At 33.4% G+C, this 26,173-nt stretch overlaps 1 protein-coding gene across 1 annotated transcript in view; it reads right to left on the bottom strand.

The window, feature by feature from the left end:
* The window catches only part of LOC127735491 (uncharacterized), an 80,020-nt gene that overhangs the window by 34,078 nt on the left and 19,769 nt on the right, over positions 1-26,173 (bottom strand). The window contains exons 2-4 of the mRNA XM_052245671.1: positions 13,981-14,068; positions 10,493-10,626; positions 5,977-6,067 (exon numbers count right to left, since the gene is read on the bottom strand). Coding sequence (XP_052101631.1) covers positions 5,977-6,067; positions 10,493-10,626; positions 13,981-14,068 — 313 coding nt within the window. The remainder of the gene's footprint in view (positions 1-5,976; positions 6,068-10,492; positions 10,627-13,980; positions 14,069-26,173) is intronic.

The raw sequence follows: 26,173 nt of genomic DNA, 5'->3' as shown, positions 1-26,173 counted from the left end.
GGGGATCTTGACCACTTACAAGATATTAGAACTTTCTTAAATGGCAGGGGGTCGGGGTGACCCCTGGGGACTAACCCTGTATTTCATATGATGTGCTTTATCATGACAAACCAGAATATATATGGTTTAGGGGTGGGGATCTCGACCATTTACAAGATATTAGAACTTTCTCAAATGGCAGGGGGTCGGGATGACCCCTGGGGACTAACCCTGTATTTCATATGATGTGCTTTATCATGACAAACCAGAATATATATGGTTTAGGGGTGGGGATCTTGACCACTTACAAGATATTAGAACTTTCTTAATGGCAGGGGGTGGGGGTGACCCCTGGGGACTAACCCTGTATTTCATATGATGTGCTTTATCATGACAAACCAGAATATATATGGTTTAGGGGTGGGGATCTCGACCATTTACAAGATATTAGAACTTTCTCAAATGGCAGGGGGTCGGGATAACCCCTGGGGACTAACCCTGTATATCATTCAAACCATCTTAGCATGACAAACCAGAATATATATGGTTTAGGGGTGGGGATCTTGACCACTTAGAAGATATTAGAACTTTCTTAAATGGCAGGGGGTGGGGGTGACCCCTGGGGACTTACCCTGTATTTCATTTGATGTGCTTTGTCATGACAAACCAGAATATATATGGTTTAGGGGTGGGGATCTCGACCATTTACAAGATATTAGAACTTACTCAAATGGCAGGGGGTCGGGGTGACCCCTGGGGACTAACCCTGTATATCATTCAAACCATCTTAGCATAACAAACCAAAATATATATGGTTTAGGGGTGGGGATCTTGACCACTTACAAGGTATTCGAACTTTCTTAAATGGCAGGGGGTGGGGGTGACCCCTGGGGACTAACCCAGTATATCATTTAATGGGCTTTATCATTTAGAACATTTTCAATTAAAAAGATTGTGTCTATCACAAACGGTTTTCAATTTATAATCATTTGAAAATTTAAAAAAATAAAATCCCATAGGGTTCTATAGTAAAACCCTCTTTTCTTTTTGCCCCTCAAAGTACCCCTTTATAAACCCCATTGCACAAACAAAACCCTGATTGCACCACTAGACATGTTAGTCTAACATATTGTGAAACCTTAAGTTAATCTGACAAGCGGTTTTGGAGAACGGGTGCGGACAAGTTCAAATTTAAAAGCGGCGGAAGAAGAAGAAGAAGAAGAAGAAGAAGAATAATAATAATAATAAGAACTGAGCAAAAACATTAAGTCTTCCCAAACTTCGTTTGGGAGACTTAATAATAATTAAAGTACAAAGTATCAAATCTAAATATCAACTCCAAAGTAAAACTATTTCCCCTTACAATGTAAAATGTAAAATAAATGCCAAAACTACTAAATCATAAAATGAACTTAATCTCAAAATCAAAATGTAAAAGTCTCAAAAATAAAAGATTCTCAAAAGTATTTTCCAAAGTTAAATTATGAGTCAGAAATAAATTTTGTCTCAACACTAAACCGTCAACTGGTAGACTGGTAGACAGTCTTATAGGTCCAGTATCATGACGTGAGTAGTGAGAGGTTACGCTTCCGAAACACTGACTGTTTTCTAAAGTTTTCTCAAAAATAAAAGGCGAGTCAAAAATACATTTTTGTCTAAACACTACAAAGTCAACTGGTAGACTGATCAACAGTCTTACAGATCCAGTATAATAGACTTTAGCAGTGCAAGTTAAGGTTTCCGAAAGGTGACTGATTTTCCTAAATTTCAGAACGCTATTTATACTAAATCCAAAAATAGATCAATAATACTCGACATGTAAATATTACTCTCATTAGCAAAAATAGACTTTAATTAACAAAGCCTAATCCTATAATGTTTTGATAAAATCTTAAACTTTCAAAATGACATATGCTAATTACAATTAATATTTCAAAACAAAGTGCTTTGAGCAAACTGTGACATTTCAAGTATTAATGCCACAGCATAGGTAAAAATCAATTAAACCAAAATTAATCAAAAATGTTACAAAATACAAACTTAAAATTTTCTTTCTTAAAATAAAACATATTTTTTATCCAAAATAACACTAACACAAATATAAGCCAAATAACACACCATGACAGGTATAATACTTTGTAAGTTACAGCACATGGACTTGAGTGTGTAGGTAAAGGTAGTATATTTGGTTTGCTTGCTTGCTAGCTGAACCATGAAATCATAAGTTGCTAAGTTACTACCTTCCTTTGGGCAGAGTCAATAGCAGAGAACCAATCAAAAGTACTGACAGTATATGAGTCAATAGCAGAGAACCAATCAAAAGTACTGACAGTATATTAACAGAGTGAAACCAGTTTTAAAAGTCAGTTTAAAAATACTTTTTCAATCTAAATTTAAAATCTAGTGTCAAGCATGTTTTAGGTCTGTTTGAATTGTCAATTTTTCATTTCAATCAATTATGTCTGTTCATTTATAACAAATTCTAAGATAATGATATCCTTATTATATATATAAAAGAACAGAATTTCAATGTCCCCCACGTTACACATATTTTATTTGTTAAAGGTCAATAACTAAAAAAAAATTTTTTTTTATTTTTAAATTTTTTTTTAATCATCTTAGAGAGTTGAAGGCTTAAGAGCAATTTCTGGTATATTTGATATTTCCAAGGGGCATAACTCATTAAAAATATTTGATCTGCATTTTTTTCTTCGAAATTGTCTGTTACATTGCTGATATTAGCTATTGATGTGAATTTGGTAAAAATCTGACAAAAATTGTACATGTGAGAGCACTTACAATGCAAATTTCCATATAATAGATATTTCTAAGGGGCATAATTCTTTTAAAAATAATTGATCAGCTATTATTTTCAAACTTGTCCGAGACATCGCTGATATAAACCTACAATATAAGTTTCATAAAAATCTGGCAAGAATTGTACACATGAGAGCACTAACAATGCAATTTTCCATATTATTAATATTTCCGAGGGCATAACTCTTTAAACAAGAATGTGTCCATAGTACAGGGATGACCCACCCGCACTATCATTTTCTATGTTCAGTGGACCGTGAAATTGGGGTCAAAACTCTAACTTGGCATTAAAATTAGAAAGATCATATCATAGGGAACATGTGTACTAAGTTTCAAGTTGATTGGACTTCAACTTCATCAAAAACTACCTTAACCAAAAACTTTAACCTGCCCACTCGCACTATCATTTTCTATGTTCAGTGGACCGTGAAATTGGGGTCAAAACTCCTAATTTGGCATTAAAATTAGAAAGATCGTATCATAAAGAACATGTGTACTAAGTTTCAAGTTGATTGGACTTCAACTTCATCAAAAACTACCTTGACCAAAAACTTTAACCTGAAGTGGGACAGACGGACGGACGGACGAATGGACGCACAGAACGAAAAACATAATGCCCCTAGGTGGGGCATAAAAACTATTGATCTGCGCTGATTTTTGAACTCGTCCGAGACATTGCTGATATAAACCTATGATATAAGTTTATAAAAATCTGGCAAGAATTGTACATGTGAGAGTGCTAACAAGACCGGACGGACGGACAAACGGACAGATGGACAGACAAACAGACAAGACGGACGGACAGATGCACAGTATTCCTATGTCCCCCTCAACGCATTGTGCGGGCGACAATAAACATATATTATAAGTATATGAAAAGTGTTTTTGTTGTTGAATAAATCGATTAAATCATATTAAACTAATGCTTACAGTATAAAATTACACATGTAAATAATCTAATTATAAATGAACAGAGTTAATTGATTGAAATGATATTGACAAATCAAACACACCTAAAACATGCTTGTGATTTAGCTTATAATTGTTACAAGATTTTAAATTTAGAATGAAAACCTATTTTTAAACTGACTTGTAAATAAAGGTTTCTCAATGTTTATACACTGTCCCTATTTTTGATTGGTTCTCTCTTTAACTATTGACTCCACCTATAAAAGGAAGGTAGTACTTTAGCTAATAATGATTTCATGGTTCAGCTAGCAAGCAAGCAAACCAAAGATACTACCTTTACCTACACACTCAAGTCCATGTGCTGTAACCCCTATAAAAAAATATAATACTGTCACTCACTATTTTAAAACGTTGTAGAATAAATAATTCTTGGTTGATTTTCATTTTTAATGCATCAGTCAACTTGTTTTAATACCGTTCCTACTCGCTTATTAGTCGGAAAATTGGGAGTAAAATTCATAATCCAGAGAGGGGGGCCGACTAATAGACGAGATCTAGCGACCAGAGGAAAAATCCAAGCTTGAGAAAAGTGGTCAGGAGTGAATTTCCTGGTCAAAACTACGTTTTTGATTGCCAAACCTACATAAATCAATAAATAAAAAGTTTTTGTTGAAAATAAATGACTTCAATACTTTCTTTGTGTTTTATTTGTTCTTTGGTAAACATTTTCTGCAAATTCGTGTTGAAATTCTACTGTTTCCGGTTTGTGTATTGATTTTCATGGTCACATGGTTTTCCTATAAACCCAAAAGAAGAGCCAAGAACCAAAAATGAAAAGGAGATAACAATGTACCAAATATGTGAAAGGATGTTTTCAGCGGAGTTATTGTGTCATTATTGTGATATCATGATATCAATTCAATGCTTATAAATCATATAATAATCAAAAAATAATTTTAAGATTCATTCCCAAAATCAAAATATTATTCATTATAGTGTCTCAGGTAAACACAAATTACAAAATTGATTGACAAGCCAATATAATCCATTGATAACCCCAATTAAGAGACAAAGAGTTGTATTCACTAAAGGTGTGAAACCTATCAATGATAGGTAAACAGATGACACTAATGAGTTGGAGTTAGTTATTTTAATATATTGATTAGCTTCACTTAATTTTTTTAATCCTTTAATCATCACAATATAATAAGAATTATGAAGTGTACATGCTCATTTAACACCGAGTTATGTATGCTGTGAAAAATATTTTCATCAAGTGTTGATTGACTTTAAATTTTTCAGGTTCATATTGGTTTATACTCGCTTTTCTCAAACAATAGGTTGTTAGTCATACCCTACAAAATCATTGATGCATTACGTAAACAACACATGGCTAATCTAACATTTGAACAGTGAACAAAACAAGAGAAATGAATACATCTTTATTATTAACAGCAATATAAATTATCATGATGAGCATCAACTAAATTCAAACCAAACAAACATTAATGCAGAAATGAATATTATTCCTGGATTTGCATTGGTTTTACCGGCGTTCAGTTACTGTCAGCTGAAAAAAAAATGCCCAAATTTTGTCCGACTTATACGAGGGTCAAGACTAAATCCTTAGAATTTGGAGCTGAAAAGGGACCCCGACTTATAGTAGGATCGACTATTAGGCGAGTATCTACGGTAAGTTGTTTATGCCTAAAGGTCAACCAATGTGAAACTGTCTCGATAAAAACCATGTGATTGATAAGAAGTATCTGTGGTCAATTTAGGATGGTGGCATCGCAGATAGTCACAAAAGGAAATTAACAATAGCTTACTAATTAGACAGTTTCTATATTTTTTCTACAGTACTCCCCGGATTATAAGTAAGTGCTAATAAATCGTTGTAGTTCCTGCCAATATAATACTTTCATGTTATAACTACATGCAAGATTAGATTATCCTATATTTTATGGTATCTTTTTCATCATGGTATCTCAACCATGACATTTAGGTCATGTTGACCTACATGTACTCCTGCTCATTGTGAGACACTTCATACAATATAATCATTAGCATCTAGAGTATACTTAAAAGTTAGCTGAAATTTTTTTTTAATCCAGAACCTCGACAAACTAGATTCTTTATATATGACTTACTTCAAGCTACATTTTACAAAACATTTTACATTTTACAATTCTTTCATACTCGATTCTTTACATTTTTTAAAAACATACACTTTGTATTGTATTGAGCAACAAGCTGTTTATAATTACTTACGCACAAAGCTCTGGTGTTGCTTCAATAGGTTCACCTGAACTCTTTGGCTGATATTGCTGCATGCTCATGGCACAAACATCAACTGCACAAACTAATATAATAAAAAGGAATAGTAAAAGAACAGTATTCTAATATCCCCTGCCAATACACTTATGTTCAAGGGCAGTAATATTCCTTCAATCTTTCAAACTTTTTCATTAATATCGTAGAAGAAATGTAGGCAAGAGATGGCTAACAATGTTACTTTCCATATAATTTCTATTTCCAAGCGGCATAACAAATAATAAAAATACTTGATCAACTCTGATTATTGAACACTTCCAATGCTTTACTGATATAAATCTAAAATATACATTTCATAAAAATCCAACAACAAATATAGGGATCAGAGTGCTTAAAATGGAATTTGCATAGTAAACTACATTTTAAAGGGATATAATTGCATCAAAAGAAGTTGATTAGCACTAATTTTCGAACTTATCCAAGAATAACTGATATAAACCTTTGAATTCAAATATAACAAAATTCAGACAAGAAATGAAGCCTTAAGAGGGCTTACAATGCAATTTCCCATAAAACATTTTCAAGGGACACAAAAATAATTGATCAGCACTGATTTTCAAACTCCTACAAAACATTGCTAATATAAACCCTGCAATATAAATTTCTTACCAATCCTGAAGACATGCAGGCTTGAGAGCACTAACAGTGCAATTTTGCAGATAAATTAGATTTATATATCAAAGGGGCATAACTCCTTTAAAAATAGTTAATCAACAATGTCTTTTAAGTTTATGCGAGCCATTGCTGATATGAACCTCTGATATAACAGTCCAAACATTATGGTATTACCGAATACTGTAATATTATTGAAACTTGCTATGTTATAAAAAAATGTAATATAGTACTAATTCCCCTTTATCTCATGAAATATAACTTTTTGACAGCATTTGGGTATCAAATTACATAGTCTTTAATAGTGCTGCAGGATTCATTTCATCATTTGCATTTGAGACAATGGAGGTACCAGAGGATAGAAAAATGATGTGGAAATCTGTGAAAGTGAAGGGTAAGTAAACAATTTTCTTTTATTTTCAATTTGTATAGTTTTTCCTAAAAATCTAGTAAGAATTGTACATGTGAGAGCTTGTCTCCAAATAAAATAAGCTGAAAAAGCTTAGTCCATGTTTTCGTATTAGAAAATTTGAAATTGGACTTTTAACCTATCATGGTCCAATATCCAAAATCTAAACACATGGTTAAATTCAGCATATCAAAGAACCCTAAGAATTCAATGTTTAAATGTTGATGAAATCAAACAAAGATTGATTGTGGACCCTTTGGACCTCAAGATGGACCAATTTGATAATGGGACCCAAAATCCAAAATCTAAATATACCATTAGATCAAGCATATCAAAGAACTCAATATATTAAACTTTTGTTGATATCAAACAAGGTTTAATTTTGGACCCTTTGGACCTTAATGTGGAACAATTTGAAAACAGGTCTCAAAATTAAAAATCTAAATACCTGATTTGAATCAGCATATTAAATAACCCCAATAATTCAATTTTTGATGTATTTTTTAGTTAAAATTGAATTTGACGTTGTCAAGGTGAGAGAAACAATGAAAAGTGAAAGTAGCAATAAAGAGTTATAAATAGATAAGATAAATATAGAAAAATAAAGTTTGTTTTCAATGTAAATTGAGTTCCTTTTACTTTTATATGATAAATGACATTGTTCTAAATAAATGACATTGTTCTAAAGGCTAGAACAATGTCATTTATCATATAAAAGTAAAAGAACTCAATTTACATTGTAAACAAACTTTATTTTTCTATATTTATCTTATCTATTTATAACTCTTTATTGCTACTTTCACTTTTCATTGTTTCTCTCACCTTGACAACGTCAAATTCAATGTACCACTTTGAACACTTCAGTAATTAATTTCTGTATGAAAATTGTAGCAAAAATAAAAAATCTAAAGCGAGTAGTTAATTCTAATATGTTAACTTTATATGAGAACTGATTAAAGCCAATTTGAGTTATACAAAGTGTTGATGGATGGACAGCCTACAGGTATACTATAAAACATCCAGTCTTTGACAGGCATATAATAAAATGCTCCGCTGGGCGCAGCTTGATACGACCGCAGAGGTCGAACCCTGAACAGTTGGGCCAAGTATGGACACAACATTCAAGCTTGATACAGCACTGAATTTGGATTGTGATTAAATATTTGACACAGCACAGGTTTCTGACACAGAATGAATGTGGTCTAAGAACTTAAAATTTTTTAATTTACCTATTCAAACCATATCATTATTATTTGCTTTTATATATAAATCAGAAATAATCAATTTAAAATGGAAAATTTTAAAGAACCCCCCCACCCCCCCAAATTTTTTGAACCCCCTTATGATTCATCACCCCCAAACTCAATCCCAGCCTTCCCTTTGTGGTATGGTACCTGCAGTACAATTTCAGAGAGATCCATACACTTGAACACAAGTTATTGTCTGAAAACTAGAAAAATGCTTGTTTTTTGGCCCCTCTTTGGCTCCGAATTCCTAAACGTTTAGGGCAATTACCCCCAAACTCAAACCCAGCTTTCCCTTTGTGATATGGAACCTTGTAGTACAATTTCAAAATGATCCATACACTTACACACAAGTTATTGTCCTGAAACTAGAAAATTGCTTGTTTTTTGCCCCCTAATTCCTAAAATTTTGAAGCAATTACCCCCAAAATCAATCCCAGCCGTCCCTTTGTGGTATGGTACCTTGCAGTACAATTTCAGAGAGATCCATGCACTTGAACACAAGTTATTGTCATGAAACTAGAAAAATGCTTGTTTTTTGCCCCTTTTTTGGCCCCTAATTCATAATATTTTGAGGAAATTACCCCCAAAATCAATCCCAGCATTCCCTGTGTGATATGGAACCTTGTGGTACAATTTCAGAGAGATCCATACACTTGAACACAAGTTATTGTACGGAAACTAGAAAAATGCTTATTTTTGGCCCCTTTTTGGCCCCTTATTCCTAAACGTTTTGGGCAATTACCCCCAAACTCAATTCCAGCTTTCCCTTTGTGATATGGAACCTTGTAGTACAATTTCAGAAAGATCCATACACTTATACACAAGTTATTGTCATGAAACTAGAAAAATGCTTGTTTTTTGCCCCTTTTTTGGCCCCTAATTCCTAATATTTTGAGGCAATTACCCCCAAAATCAATCCCAGCATTCCCTGTGTGATATGGAACCTTGTGGTACAATGTCAGAGAGATCCATACACTAACACACAAGTTATGTCTGGAAGTTACAAAAATGCTTATTTTTGGCCCCTAATTCCTTAACTGTTGGTACCATAACCCCCAAAATCAATCCCAACCTTCCTTTTGTGATCTTGAACCTTATGGTACAATTTCATAGAGATCCATTCAATTAAACTAAAGTTAGAGTGCGAAAACCAATGTGTCTTCGGACGATGCCGGACAACGACGACGCCGTACGACGACGAAGACGCCAACGTCATACCAATATACGACCGCAAAAATTTTTTGCGGTCGTAAAAAAACCAGATGATAAATCAATTATTTAAAAATAAATTGCTTCGCCAAGCGCAGCTGGATACGACCGCAGAGGTCCAACCCTGAACAGTTGGGGCAAAAATGGACGCAATATTCGTGCTTGATACAGGTCTGAATTTGGATTGTAATTAAATATTTGACACATAAAAGGTTTCTGACACAGAATAACTGTAGTCAAAGAACTTAGAATTGGTTTTATGATTTGAATTTAAATTCAATTTTTTGCTTTAGTGGAACACACTTTGCTGTTGCGAATTGATCCCCCCTCCCCCACAAAAAAAAATAAAAAATTTACCCCCCCCTTTTTTTTTTGCTTTTGTGCAATACACTATGCTGTTGCATATTAACACCACCCCCCCCCCCCCCCCCCCCCCACACACACACACACATACACAAACACACTTTTTTTTTGCAAAAAAAATAATTTTTCATTTAATTTCTGAAATCTGATATGAGAAAAAATTGACCCCCCCCCCCCCCCTTTTTCCCCCCAAAAAATTCTTTCCCTCAAGATATGGTCATAATCTCAATTCAAATTTCCAATGGAGTTTGCAACCATAATTACCCATTTAAATTTACCATAGTGCTAACTTAATCTATTTTATAATAGAATTTAAAATATGATGTCAAATCTTTCATATGGATTTTTTCAGAGAGATCCATACACTGTTCCACAAGTTATTGTCTGGAAATTAGAAAAATGCTTATCTTTGGCCCCCAACCTTCCTTTTGTGGTATTGATCCATTCACTTAAACTAAAGTTATTGTGCGAAAACCAATGTGTCTTCAGACGACGACGAAGACGACTACGCCAACGTCATACCAATATACGACTGTGGTCGTATAAAAATCTAATAATTATGGATCTTTTAAATATAATATAATAATCACAATAGCACTGAATGAATAATTACCATTTGGAATGTTTGGTGGGTTACCACCACCACCACTGCACATCTGCTCTAAAGGTGCTATGGCAGCCAGTGTTGGATCCCCAGCGCAAGCATCTTTATGTGGTGCAATACATTTCTTGACATTCTCGAATGTTCTATGAATAAAAGTTTTAGATGAAAATAAGAAGTTTATAAAGTTTCACAAGAAGCAGCTGCTTTATATATAGCAGTTGCACAACTTATTCTGTAGCATGGTTAAACAGGCATGTCACTCACCTAGGTCTTTGTGCATCTTCAACAATAGTCGCTCTCCAACATTGAAGAATAGAATAGAATTCATTACAAAAATCTCTCATTGGTTGATATTGTATTGCTAATCATTGTTTTTTTAGACAGTTTCTCACTATTGTCTTTAATTTTGTCCAAAGCACAAAAAAGGGGAAAATCGTAATATTTATATGTATATCTTGTCTTGCTGACCATTTTTGCTATTTAAAGTGTCTATCTATCTTTTATAGATTTAAGATAATAGGTAAAACTAAAACTAGAGGCTCTAAAGAGCCTGTGTAACTCACCTGCATCTTCAACAATGGCCACTTTTGAGTAAAAATCGTCATAAAAGGGGAATAACTCTTTTATGAGTTAACTGCCAATTTCAGTCATGTTGACATGTTTGTAGATCTTATCTTGCTGATAATTTTTCCTTTATAAAGTTTCTATTTATCTATCATAGTTTTCAAGATAATAGGCAATGCTAAACATTATCATTAATGGACAATAACTCAAATAACGAGTCGACTGAAGATTTCAGCCATTATGGCACATTTGTAGATCTTGTCTTGCTGATCATTTGTGCTATCTAAAGTTTCTATCTACCTATTACAATTTTCAAGATAATAGGTAATAAAATGCTTCACCGAGCGCAGCCTGATACGACTGCAGAGGTCGAACCTTGAACAGTTGAGGCAAGTTTGGACACAATATTCAAGCTTGATACTGTCTGAATTTGGATTGTGATCAAATTTTTGACATAATATAGATTTCTGACACAAAATAAATGTGGTCAAAGATCTTAAAAATTTGAAATGGGACATTTAATTTACCTAGTATGGTCTGATATCCAAAATCTAACAACATGGTTAGATTCAGCATATAAAAAAACACAAAAAATTTAATTTTAGTTGAATTCAAATAAAGTTTAATTTTGGACCCTTCAAACCTTAATATGGACTAATATGAAAACAGGGCCCAAAATAAAAAAATCTAAATGCACAATAAGATTCAGCATATCACAGAGACGCAATAATTCAGTTTTTTTTTGTTGACATGTTTGTAGATCTTCTTATCCTGCTGATCATTTTTCCTTTTTAAAGTTTCTATTTATCTATTATAGTTTTCAAGATAAAAGGCAAAAAATGTATATAAATATTAAAAATTATCATTTAAGGGCAATAACTAAAATTACTAGTCCGCGGAAGATTTCAGCCATTATGGCACATTTGTAGATCTTGTCTTGCTGATCATTTTTTCCTTTTTAAAGTTTCTATCTATCTATTACGTTTTTCAAGATAATAGGTAAAAATGGGAAACAAGAGGCTCTCAAGAGCCTGAATCGCTCACCTGTGTTTCAGAGGAGAAGATTTTTAAATGTTAGCAAACTTGATGAACAAATTGTGTAAAATTGTCTTTAAAGGGCAATAACTCCTTAAGGGGTCAATTGACAATTTTGGTCATATTAACTTTTTGGTAGATCTTACTTTGTTGAACATTATTGCTGCTTACAGTTTACATATATTTATAGTAATATTTAAAATAATAACAAAAAACTGCAAAATTTTGTTAAAACTACCAATTCAGTGGCAGCATCCCAACAATGGGTTGTTCGATTCGTCTGATAATTACAGGGCCGATAGATCTTGACCAATTAAACAATTTTACTCCATGTCACATTTGCTCTAAAAGATTTAGTTTTTGAGATATAAGCCAAAAACTGCATTTGACCCTTATGTTCTATTTTTAGCCATGGCGGCCATGTTTGTCGATGGATCAAAACTACGGATATAATTTATAAACTAGATACCCTAAGGAACATTTAGTTAAAGTTTGAAGGTATTTGGCCCAGTAGTTTCAGAGGAGAAGATTTTTGAAATAGTTTACAATGACAGACGATGACAGACTACGACGACGACGACAGACGACGCACGACGACGGACGCCAAGTGATGGCATAAGCTCACATGGGGCCCTTCGGGCCCTGGTGAGCTAAAAATGGGGAAAATCTTCATTAAAGAGCAATAACTTCAATAAGGACTAAAAATTTCGGTTATATTGACTTATTTGTAGATCTGGTTTTACTGATCATTTTTGTTTTTTAAAGTTTCTATCTATCTTTTATAGTATTTAAGATATAAGGCACATATGAAAATAAATTGCTGCGCCGAGCGCAGCTGGATACGGCCGCAGAGGTCCAACCCTGAACAGTTGGGGCAAAAATGGACACAATATTCGTGCTTGATAACAGGTCTGAATTTGGATTGAAATTAAATGTTTGACACATAATAGGTTTCTGACACAGAATAACTGTAGTCAAAGAACTTAGAACTGGTTATATGATTTGAATTAATATTCAATTTTTTGCTTTTGTGCAATACACTATGCTGTTGCGAATTGCCCCACCCCCCAAAAATATTGTGCTGATCATTTTTGCTTAAAAAGATTCTCTCTATCTATTATAGTTTTTAAGATAGTAGGCAATAACGCAAACAAATGGTAAAAATAGTCATTAAAGAGCAATAACTCTTATAAGAAGTTGTCTTGACTATTCAGGTCATGTTGACTTTTTTGAAGATCTTGTCTTGTTGATTATTTTTGCTTTTTAAAGTTTCTATCTATCTATTATAATTTTCAAGATAATAGGCAAACATTTTTAAAAATAGTAATTATTGTCATTTAAGGGCAATAACTCCTGTAAAAATTTGTCTGACAGTTTTTTACCTAAATTTCTTAAAGAACAATCATTCCTATAATTCTGCCCGTCAGACTCTATTTATAGGGATTTTCAAAATAATAGACAAAACTTTCATTTTACCTCTATGTTCTATTTTTAGCCAAGTCGGCCATCTTGGTTGGTAGGCAGGCTCATTAAACACATTTTGTAAATTATATACCCCAATGATGATTGTGGCCAAGATTGGTTTAATTTGGCCCAGTCCTTTCAGAGGAGAAGATTTTTGTAAAAGTTAACAGACGATGACGGACGACAAGTGATGAGAAAACCTCACTAGGCCCTTTAGGCCAGGTGAGCTAATAAGGAGATGTGGCGTAATAGCCAATGAGACACTATCCATTATTAAAGACCAAAGAACAAAGTTTCCATGTTTACAAAGTTCTTAACCAATCCCCTTTACATATGCACTTTATTATCATTTATCATAAATTTCTGAGTTACATTTTGTTCTCAAAAACTGACAATACAAATCTGTGAGTTTATTATTGATGATAGATACTTACGCACATTGTGCCTGAGGATTTTCACTACCTTGACCCAAACCAGCAAGACATGCTGATATTGCATTTCTGTCACAGTTTCCATTTACAGCTGTAAAAAGAAAAAAAATATTTATGCCATTATTTTTGCTAAAGCAAGGGTTTAATTTTGTTCTAATTATTCAACTAGACAACTCTGGGTATACAACTCTGGGATTTATCATACAATGTTGTAAAACATACCAGGGTCCTCAGTCATAAAACTTTACTCAGTACAAAATTTGTGCTCGAAACACCAAATCCAGTAGTTTGATTGGTTGATTTCTGAGTCTGAGTACAATAATCGTGCTCCAAAGTTTCATGACAGCAAGGCCAGGTGATCCAGTTACAATCACTCTTGCTAATGTTACATGTAAGTAAATCTACAATGTGACTAGTGGTGATTAGGGTACATTAAACTGATTTAATTACAACCACTCTTGCTAATGTTACATGCAAGTAAATCTACAGTGTGACTAGTGGTAATTAGGGTACATTAAACTGATTTAATTACAACCACTCTTGCTAATGTTACATGTAAGTAAATCTACAGTGTGACTAGTGGTAATTAGGGTACATATAACTGATTTAATTACAACCACTCTTGCTAATGTTACATGTAAGTAAATCTACAGTGTGACTAGTGGTAATTAGGGTACATATAACTGATTTTATTACAATCACTCTTGCTAATGTTACATGTAAATAAATCTACAGTGTGACTAGTGGTAATTAGGGTACATATAACTGATTTTATTACAATCACTCTTGCTAATGTTACATGTAAGTAAATCTACAATGTGACTAGTGGAGATATGAGTACCAGTGCATTCATTAAGACCCGGTACCCGGTACTTTTACCCGCCTTCGGAAGCGTCTGGTACCGGCAGAAAAAATAAAAATACAAAAAAAAAATGTGTAAAATTCTTTTGAAGATCGTTCAAATCTTATTTCTTTCATTCCTTGATAATCACCGTTCTACGCCGTTCATGTGTATGTTTAAAGGTGTCTTCGTCGAGGTCCACGTTAAAGTATAGATCTATCTTCTGCCAATTTAGGCACACCTCCAAAGTAGGAGAAGTGATAATTATAAACCATGTGTCTGTATCTGTATCGTAAGAGCGCTTTAAAATGCGACGATTTAGCAGTATATTTTCAAGCAGCAAATTGTTGATGAATTTAAACAACAACAGCAATATTATGTCTTATAAAAGGAAAGCAGCTTGTATCACAGATTATTTTATGAATAAAAGGTTTAATAAAGGTAAACATTCTATGAAATTCAGAAAATCGTTAATTGTATCAAATCAGTTCGTTTCCCGTTGGACGTTGTCACTGATCTCCGTCTTCTCGATATGTGTTCTATGTTGTGATTGAATTTTTTAGTGTAAGACTTCGTGAAACAATCTGAACTAACATAACTGTTACGTTTACAAAATATAATATCTGACGAGATTTAAGACTTCTAAAATTAAAAAAAAAGACAGCTCTGAAGAAGTGAAAAAAAAATTTTTTTTACTTACTATAGTCAAGAATCCTATGATAAATTTGCCCCCCCCCCCCCCCTTTTTCACAATCACCCCTTTTTATAAATATTAAAGTTAAGTGAAAGTTGAATACATGTTTTTTTTTCTGACAAGAACAACCATCACAACACTTAGCATATATCAAAAACGTTTGTTTGCTGTTTTGCATGAGAGCATGTTTATTGTTCATGTTGTTTAATTGTTTGCATGAGCATGACACTGTTAAATTACTTACACAAACAATTGACACAGTTATGATTATAACAAAGCAATAAAAAAAGTTACAACAAGTTTTGTCATCAATTTTTTTTAATAATATACTATGTAACTTATGAAATTTCATTCACAAAATTGAACAAATGCAAAACATTTAATAAAAAGTATAAAAACAAACAAAACGTTTAAACAACATTTCACATGAAACCCCTGCATTATAGGTCATACCATGGAAGTATTATATTGACAATAATATAATACTTCCATGGTCATACATATTTTATAACTGATTACAAAATAATTATAAGCAATGTATTTTCAGATGATTACTCTAGCATGTCTAGAAAAAAAACCAATTCAATGTTAATTTACCCAAAATTGAAGCAAATATTACAGACTTTACCCTATTTTTTTTAAGTAAAAAATTAAGGCTGAAATCCCTAAAATCCATGAGCTTCCGGGGGCTTCGCCCCCCGGTCCCCCTACCAGGGCTAGCCCTGGACCCACTGGGGGGCTTAAGCGGCCCCCAGACCCCTCGCTATTTAGGTTTGGTTCCCCCTATAATCTCAAAGGTACCTCCAGTCTAAAAAAATATTGAAACCCCTGGAGTACATTAAACTGATTTAAAACCCAGTCCCACAGGGTGCCATCCACAATCACCCACATGTAAAAAAGGTTATGGAAAAGGCATTTGCAGTATACTGAAGTAATACACATGTATGCAAATGTTCCCCTTTTTGAACTAGTACAAGATTTTAGATCCTTTTCCAAATCTAAAGTCTGCCTCTACACAAGCAATTATAAACTTGTATATATGATAGTATATAAATACATATTTTAGAAATCATGCAGCTTTCTGTTTTGAGGTCTTGTGGCAAATAATGGCATAAGAGCAAATTTTCATTATATATTGATGAATGAAGTAAGAATATAATACTCATAGTGCAGTAAAGCATGGGATCTGAAAAATGACACCTATCTTTCCTTTGCTCACAATGAACATTCCAGAACAGGTTAATTTGAATTTGATCCATGATTTGGTATCTGCTCATTTGCTGTAACAAAAATCACTGATACATTGATAGTTTACAATCTGAACACAAGATATTTTAATGCAATTTGTCACACTTGACTTTACATATATGGTAAGATTTTATTTTAGATGAATTTGGCAGATCATCAATGGCATAAATTTCTTGCATATTCTGAACCAGGAACAAATTTACAGTTAATTCAATAGGTAGGTCCTGCAAAATGGGTCCAACAGAGAGAAGAGATAGACATTAAGAGTGCTGGAATGTTGGATAGGGGCACAATTTTTGCCTTGCAACTGGTTACCAACAGATCCCTCAAAAATTTGTTGCAAGGTATCTCTATAATACAAAGAGCTTGGTACTCTCCCTACATATGGCAGCAGATTGATGTCCCTACCCAACCCAAGAGGTTAAAATTAACAAACAAACTGCTAAAATTAACTAAAAATAAAGAGCTGCGCCATGAGCGCATGATATGCCTGTCGTCTTTTAGCTCGTTTAAATGCATTCAAGGAATGTATATGATCAACTAGAAATACTGTGAGTACTGCTCAAATAGAATCACCCCCCCCCCCCCCCCAAAAAAAACAGACATGCACACACAGTGGTACCCATTGTCACAAAACACGAACAATTTGGCACTATAATAGGGTTACCTCAAGTTTGACTAATTTTGTGGCCTTAATTTTGGAACAAATAAGATTTTCTAACCGTCCAAAGTGTGAAAAATGGAAAGTTTTTCGACATGTTGAAGATGGACGGACAGGAGGACAGACAGATGGACAATGGTATACCATACTAAGTCCCATAAACGGGCGTATAAAATGTACAATATGACCTATGAGTATTGCTCAATATTGACACCCCCCACGTTATAATTATTCTGTTAACAAAACTTCCCGTTAAAAGTATTAACAAAACAAATAGGTGGAAGCTTGATACTACAATTCAGACAGCTGTGATTTGTACATGGGGTGGACAGTTTTTTTAAAATTTATTAATATATATAACTATCTATAAAATTACTGCATGTATGAATGAGGTTTTATAATTTTCACATCAAAACATATATTTTGTAGATACTGCCTCTTTTAATTTTTAAGCATCTTGTAACATTTTATTTCTGAACAAATTTTAGTCTTTTTTTTTGTAACTTTAACCTTGACCTTAAACGTAGTAAACTCAAAACCAAAAGGGATATTCCTTAAATCATATCATTATGTGACCATACTTCTAAGTAAGGTTGCAATACTGTATGTAGAATAGAGAATGGAAACTGGGAATGTGTCAAAGAGACAACAACCCACCAAATAGCCCATGGTATTCCCATATTTGATTTTGCATCAAGAAACCATAATTTTGAACAAATTGTGGTATTTTTTAGAAACTCAGACCTTGACCTTAAGACATGGTTACCACAAAATCAATGGGGATTTTTCTCTAATTATATGTGCCCACGTTCAAGTTAGGTTACAATCCTGTACAGTATTATTTGACTTTGGGTGGAAACAATTTTTCTCCAATAATTTCTATCTACATTTAGTAACTTTGACCTTCGCCTTTGAGATATTGACCTCAAATAGGGATCTTCCTTTCATAATATGTGGCCAGATTTCCAATTTTCTGCAAATTTCAGTTTATTTTAAGTATCTACTATATGAGATGTTATGTCAATATCGATAGGGATCTTACTCTCATTCAATCAGATCCTATTTTGATGCAAGGTTGCAATTAGATAAAAAGTATTTAAATTAGCACCCAGAAATTAAAATGATTGACAGACATGGTGCATAAGTATATATTAAGAAGTTAATAAGGACCCATTCAACCACCACAACAAAAAAAGAAAATTGATGATGGCTTCACTATTCACTGTATGAATTTCTAGTTTTCAAGATAATAGGAATAAATTTTAAAACATATGTCAAAATAGTCATTCAAAGCAATTAGCATGATAAGTCCTCAACTGATAACTTTAGCAGAAATAAAAACTGGTAGGATCTTAACATGTATTGTTTAAAAAATCTTTTAGAAAATATCAAAACATATATTTCTACCAATGTAAGTTCCCCCTAAGGTTCACTCTTTATAATAGTAGATCAAAAGCATGTACAGGTACAGGTATAAAATAACATACTTTTAGATATAGACAGGTAAACAAATTAATATACAGGTGGTTAGATGAATATGCAACAGAAAGACATTTATATGTACATGATCTTGTATGAACATTAACAGTCCATGGAATGCGTCCTGAGCATTCCTTGTGCTTATCATGACCAAGTTTGTGAATCCAAGTCGAGGCTGCTGTCACAATATCTTCTGTGCAACTAGCAGATGCATTATTATATAAAGGGGAAGTTTTGGCACGTACTACAGTATGAATCTATCCTAAAATTAAATCTCTGCAGTCACTCATTTTTTTGTGCTTGGTCGCTGCTGAGCAAATGAAACAAGAGGCTCATGAGAGCCTGATATTGCTCACCTGTAAGTGTAATTTCAGTTTCAGGCATTTGACTTATTTGTAGACCTTACTTTGCTGAACAATTTTGTCATTTACACTTTCTCTCTTTCTATAATAATATCAAAGATAATACATAACCCAAAACTGTAAAATTTCCTAAAAATTAACTATTTCTGGACAGTAACCAAACAATAAGTTGTCATATTGGTCTGAAGATTACTTGACAGGTAGATCTAGACCTGTTTAACACTTTCACCTATGTCAGTTTTGGTCTTTAACTGCTTTAGTTTTTGAGATGAAAGCCAAAAAATTCATTTGACCCCTATGTTCTATTTTTAGAAACTGCCGCCATGTTTTTGAATAGATCAAATCTTGAATACAATCTATAAATTACATATCCTAAGGAACATTCAATTAAAATTTTTGAAGTATTTTGCCCAGTAGTTTCAGAGAAGGAGATTTTTTAAAAAGTTATTAGACTTACACAAAAAAAGTCAAAAATAACGTTTTAAGGGCAATAACTCCTTAAGAGGTCAATTGCCTATTTTGATCATGTTGACTTATTTGTAGATCTTACTTAGATGAACATTTATTGCCATTTATACTTTCTCTCTATCTATTATAATATTAAAAAAAATAACCAAAACAGTAAAATTTAATAAAAATAAACTATTTCGGACAGTAACCCTACAATGGGTGGTCCAATTGGTCTGCAAATTTCATAGCAGATAGATCTTGACTTATTCATCACTTTAACTACTGTCACTTTTGCTCTAACTGATAAGTTTTTGAGATAAAAGCCAATAAAATGCTCCGCTGGGCACAGCTTGATACAACCGCAGAGGTCGAACCCTGAACAGTTGGGGCAAGTATAGACACAACATTCAAGCTTGATACAGCACTGAATTTGGATTGTGATTAAATATTTGACACAGCATAGGTTTCTGACACAGAATGAATGTGGTCTAAGAACTTAAAAAATTTTAGTTTACCTATTCAAACCATACCATTATTATTTGCTTTTATATATAAATCAGAAATAACCAATTTAAAATGGAAAATTTATAAGAATAAAAAAAGGAAAAAAAAATCCCCCCCCCAATTTTTTTAACCCCCTTATGATTCATCACCCCCAAACCCAATCCTAGCCTTCCCTTTGTGGTATGGTACCTTGCAGTACAATTTCAGAGAGATCCATACACTTGATCACAAGTTATTGTCTGGAAACTAGAAAAATGCTTGTTTTTTGGCCCCTTTTTTGCCCCAAATTTCTAAACATTTAGGGCAATTACCCCCAAACTCAAACCCAGCTTTCCCTTTGTGATATGGAACCTTGTAGTACAATTTCATAAAGATCCATACACTTACACACATGTTATTGTCCTGAAACTAGAAAAATGCTTGTTTTTAGCCCCTTTTTGGACCCTAATTCATAAAATTTTGAGGAAATTACCCCCAAAATCAATCCCAGCCTTCCCTTTGTGGTATGGTACCTTGCAGTACAATTTCAGAGAGATCCATACACTTGAACACAATTTATTGTCTGGAAACTAGAAAAATGCTTATTTTTGGCCCCTTTTTGGCCCCAAATTCGTAACCATTTTGGGCAATTACCCCCAAACTCAATTCCAGCTTTCCCTTTGTGATACGGAACCTTGTAGTACAATTTCAGAAAGATCCATAGACCCACATACAAGTTATTGTAATGAAACTAGAAAAATGCTTGTTTTTTGCCCCTTTATTGGCCCCTAATTCCTAAAATTATGAGGCAATTACCCCCAAAATCAATCCAAACATTCCCTTTGTGATATAGAACCTTGTGGTACAATGTCAGAGAGATCCATACACTAACACACAAGTTATGTCTGGAAGTTACAAAAATGCTTATTTTTGGCCCCTTTTTGGACCCTAATTCCTTAACTGTTGGTACCATAACCCCCAAAATCAATCCTGACCTTCCTTTTGTGGTATTGAACCTTATGGTAAAATTTCATAGAGATCTATTCACTTAAACTAAAGTTAGAGTGCGAAAACCAATGTGTCTTTGGACGACGACGACGACGGACAACGACAACGCTTGACGACGACGACGCCAACGTCATACCAATATACGACCGCTTTTGCGGTCGTATAAAACTGCATTTGACCCCTATGTTCTATTTTTAGCCATGGCGGCCATGTTTGTTAATGGATTAAAACTTCAGATACTTATAAAACAGTTACCCTAAGGAACATTCAGTTAAGTTTAGAAGTATTAGGCCCAGTAGTTTCAGAGAAGATTTTTAAATGTTAGCAAACATGATGAACAAATTGTGTAAAAATTGTCTTTAAAGGGCAATAACTCCTTAAGGGGTAAATTGACAATTTTGGTCATATTAATTTTTTTGTAGATCATACTTTGCTGAACATTTTTGCTGTTTACAGTTTATCTTTATCTTCAATAATATTCAAGACGATAACCAAAAACTGCAAAATTTCCTTAAAATTACCGATTTAGTGGCAGCAACCCAACAATGGGTTGTTCGGTTCGTCTGAAAATTTCAGGGCTGATAGATCTTGACCTATGGAACATTTTTATTCTATCAGATTTGCTCTAAATGGTTTAGTTTTTGAGATATACGTCAAAAACTGCATTTGACCCCTATGTTGTAATTTTAGCCATGGCAAGCCATGTTTGCTGATGGATCAAAATTTTGGATACAATTTATAAACTAGATACCTAAGGAAAATTCAGTTTTAAAGTTTGAAGGTGTTTGGCCTAGTTGTTTCAGAGGAGAAGATTCTTCAAATAGTTTATGACGATGTCGACAGACGCCAAGTGATGGCATAAGCTCACATGGCCCTTTGGGCCAGCTAGGTGAGCTTAAAATTAGAGAGTGCAGAGATTTAACATAATTAGATTGAGTATGAGACTATGACCCCAAAACCATCCCTTATCAATAATTTTGGATCCATCTCTTAATATAACTTTATTAATTATAACCTCATAAAAGAAATATTTGATGCAAAATTTTGTGATATATTATAATACACATTTTAGCAATGTAGGTCATATGTTAATAAAATTTCTGTTTTAGTCTGAAATTTACATTCTTCTTCAAAACAAACAACATTTTACTAATTAAAGTAGTTTATTTCCTAATTAATTAAAGAGCCCTTAGGGGCATATCAATTACAAACAAGAAAATAACAACTGTCAATGAAACTGTATGATATATGTTATGTTCAAAGCCCCCTCAGCATTATCATGAATTATGATCAAACAACTAATTACATGGAATGTTGGTTTCATCAACTTTAATATATGAGATAAATGCCTGCATAAATAAAACTACTACTGTTTGTGAGGCTCTGAAGGAAAAAAGGTTGTATTTTTTTCCACCATAGGAGACAATCCTTACATTTTCTAAAATTTCCACTTTTTATAATAAAAACCTGCACAGAACAGTTATGTGTGATATTAGCACTTTATCATTCTGTTTTAGAAATTGAAGTCAAATGGTGGCATCATCACATGACTATCTTCGAACAGAGCTTGTTTATAGTATCCATGTCTACCATCATTTTTCTTTTTCAAAAATTATCAAGGAAATATTTCAATGTGTTTCAAAATTTATGTTGTAAATATACACACAGCAGTTATTCATAAAGAAATGAAAAATACATTATATCCTTACAATCAATCATAGCGCTCCTTCACCTGCTTTGGGTACACAAAAGGTCAACCTAAGGCTTGGAAAATGTGATACTACTTTTTCTCCTGAAACGAGCAAGACACATTTTCAAAAGGCTTTTTTTCAAAATGAGCCCCAATGCCTGCATAAATAAAATTACTGCAATTTGTGAGGCTCTTAAACTAAACAATTTCAAATTACACGGCTCATTTTCAAAAATAACTTTTCTTTTTAGGAGTGGTATTCATAAATGGAGCCCCATTCCCACTGAAATTCTTAACATTCTGTTAAACATGAATAACAGTTCATAAATTTATTTGGAAAAACACATCAAAAGTTGAATCACTTCCGACTAAGTTCATGTTTAAGACGTTAAGAGCACCTAGATTTATCTTTCTTTCTACTTATGTTCAAGTATCATCCAAGTAAAAATTTGGCACTTCAAAACTTTCAAAGAGTGTCCCATTTCTATAGATCTAAACCTAATTGATATATCACAATTACACAGCTCATTGAGATGTCATTCACCAGTTGGTATGGACAGCTTGTTTTGATGTTGTAAGGAGAAAAGTATGCAATTTGACAACAAACAAAATGTACAAATACTTGAGACTTGGGTCATTTTACTAAATTAAAAAACACGTCTGTATACTTTCCTGAATTGATATGAATCAACATAAATGTATCTGTTACAGTATTTGCTTAGATTTTCCAAAACAGAAAATCAAAAAGTTCTAAATTATTTTTCCTATATGTTAAATTGTTTTTAAACTTGGTCATAGAATTTATACATATAAATACTAAATAAACAAATATGTCCAAGGGGCCAGTATCAATCACCTAGCAATCAACAAAGAAACATGATGTCTATTATCGAATAGAGGACCAAACTAGGGGCAAAGTATTGTGGGACAGGCAAAGTGTGCTAGGGGTAAAGTGTTCTAGGGACAAAGTGTTTATAATGATATAGAGGACAAAATAATAATAACAACTTTTCTACAGAGTTGTCTATGTCCTCAGCCCATTCAATTGAATTTTCCACATCACTTATATTCTCAATGGTGTTAACTCCTGTAAAACATAATAGATCAACACTGATTTTCAAATGTGTGAGAAGATATTTTAGACATCTATATATTGCAGAAAACTTTAATGAGCAAAATTGGTGTGAGAACTCTTGACAAGTTTGTTTACTTTTTATTAACATTTCCATCTCCCAGAAAATATTCAAGCATGCTGAATTAGCAACTCCTTTCAGATAATGGTGATGTTAACCTGCAGATAATGGTGATGTTAACCTGCAGATAATGGTGATGTTAACCTGCAGATAATGGTGATGTTAACCTGCATGTATGACATATAAAATATCATGCATCTTAATTATCTATGTCAGGGCTTATAAAATAAATGGAGAATGTGTCCATGGGACACAGATGATGCCCCCGCTTGCATATAACGTTGTAAAGGGGGAATGATAAAAGTGACGCCACCCAATTTTGAACTTGATCTGTATTTTGTGGTTATTAGCATTGTGTATAAGTTTCATAACATTTGGTTGAGGCAAACTAAAGTTAGAGAATGGAAACTAATTTTGGGAAGTAGGTACAGATGGATGGACAAGGTTAACACTTAATGCCCCCCTACTGTGATGGTGGGGGTATGAAAAGAAATGTATCTATGGTTTCCTCTCAAATTGTGAGTGCATCCCTTCATATTTATGAGGATTTCTTCAAAAACTTTTTGCCACCATATCAGTTTTTGTACAACCCCTAAATCATTTCATCAAAATATAACAGAATTGACTAAAACACATTTGACATTGTCACTTTGTTCATTGACAAATTGCTAATGTGTGATCATGGTCACACAGACTATACTGTGAAAGAACTTTTATTCGTGGGTATCAATTTTTGTGGTTTGAGCAAAAATTATATATTCATGGGCACTTGAATTCGTGGATTTTAGTTTTCTGAAGAAAAAAATCGAGCGAAGAATTTAAAAAACAATCAGAAACTAAATTCTTGAAAATAATCATATGCTGTTTCATAATGATTTGTGGTACGTTGCAAAATAAAGGTGTTCATCTTTACTTACTTGTTCGTCTTTCATTACTAACAACATTCATTAAATTTTTAACAAAATAATTGCTTTCGGAAATAAGCAGATTCATCCATGCTAACAAAAAGTAAAATAACACTAGAGGCTCCAAGGAGCCTGTGTCGCTCACCTGATATTTTTATATACAATTGATGCATGAAATAATGCAACCATTATACATTTGCTTTAGTTTCAGAGATATAAGTCAAAAACTGCATTTTCCCCCTAAGTTCTACTTTAGCCATGTCTGACATGTTGGTTGGCAGGCAGGGTCATCGGACACATTTTTTAAACTAGATACCCTAGTGATGATTGTGGCCAAGTTTGGTTAAATTTGGCTGAGTAGTTTCAGATGAGAATATTTTTGTAAAAGATTACAAAAATTTACGAAAAGTTGTTAAAAAATTGACTATAAAGGGCAATAACTCCTTAAGGGGTCAATTGACCATTTTGGTCATGTTGACTTATTTGTAGATCTTACTTTGCTGAACATTATTGCTGTTTACAGTTTATCTCTATCTATAATAATATTCAAGATAACCAAAAACTGCAAAATTTCCTTAAAATTACTAATTCAGGGGCAGCAACCAAACAACGGGTTGTCTGATTCATCTGATAATTTCAGGGTAGATAGATCTTTACCTGATGAACATTTTTACCCCCCATGTCAGATTTGCTCTTAATGTTTTAGTTTCAGAGATATAAGCCAAAAACTGCATTTTACCCCTATGTTCTATTTTTAGCCATGTCTGCCATCTTTGTTGGCAGGCGGGGTCATCGGACACATTTTTTAAACTAGATACCCTAGTGATGATTGTGGCCAAGTTTGGTTAAATTTGGCCCAGTAGTTTCAGAGGAGAAGATTTTTGTAAAAGTTAACGGACGACGGACGACAGACGACAGACGACGGACGCCAAGTGATGAGAAAAGCTCACTTGGCCCTTTGGGCCAGGTGAGCTAAAAAATACTGAACTCAGAGGAAAATTCTAAACAGAAGGTCCCTGTAGCAAATGGCAAAATCAAAAGCTCAAACACATCAAACGAATGGATAACAACTGTCATATTCCTGACTTGGTACAGATATTTTCTTATGTAGAAAATGGTGGATTAAATCTGGTTTTATAGCTAGCTAAACCTCTCACTTGTATGACAGTTGCAAAAGTTCTA

This window comes from Mytilus californianus, unplaced genomic scaffold (genome assembly GCF_021869535.1).
Source record: "Mytilus californianus isolate M0D057914Y unplaced genomic scaffold, xbMytCali1.0.p SCAF_3, whole genome shotgun sequence".
NCBI lineage: Eukaryota > Metazoa > Mollusca > Bivalvia > Mytilida > Mytilidae > Mytilus > Mytilus californianus.
Note: the sequence above shows the minus strand (reverse complement) of the source record. Positions and strands in the feature narration are given on the sequence as shown.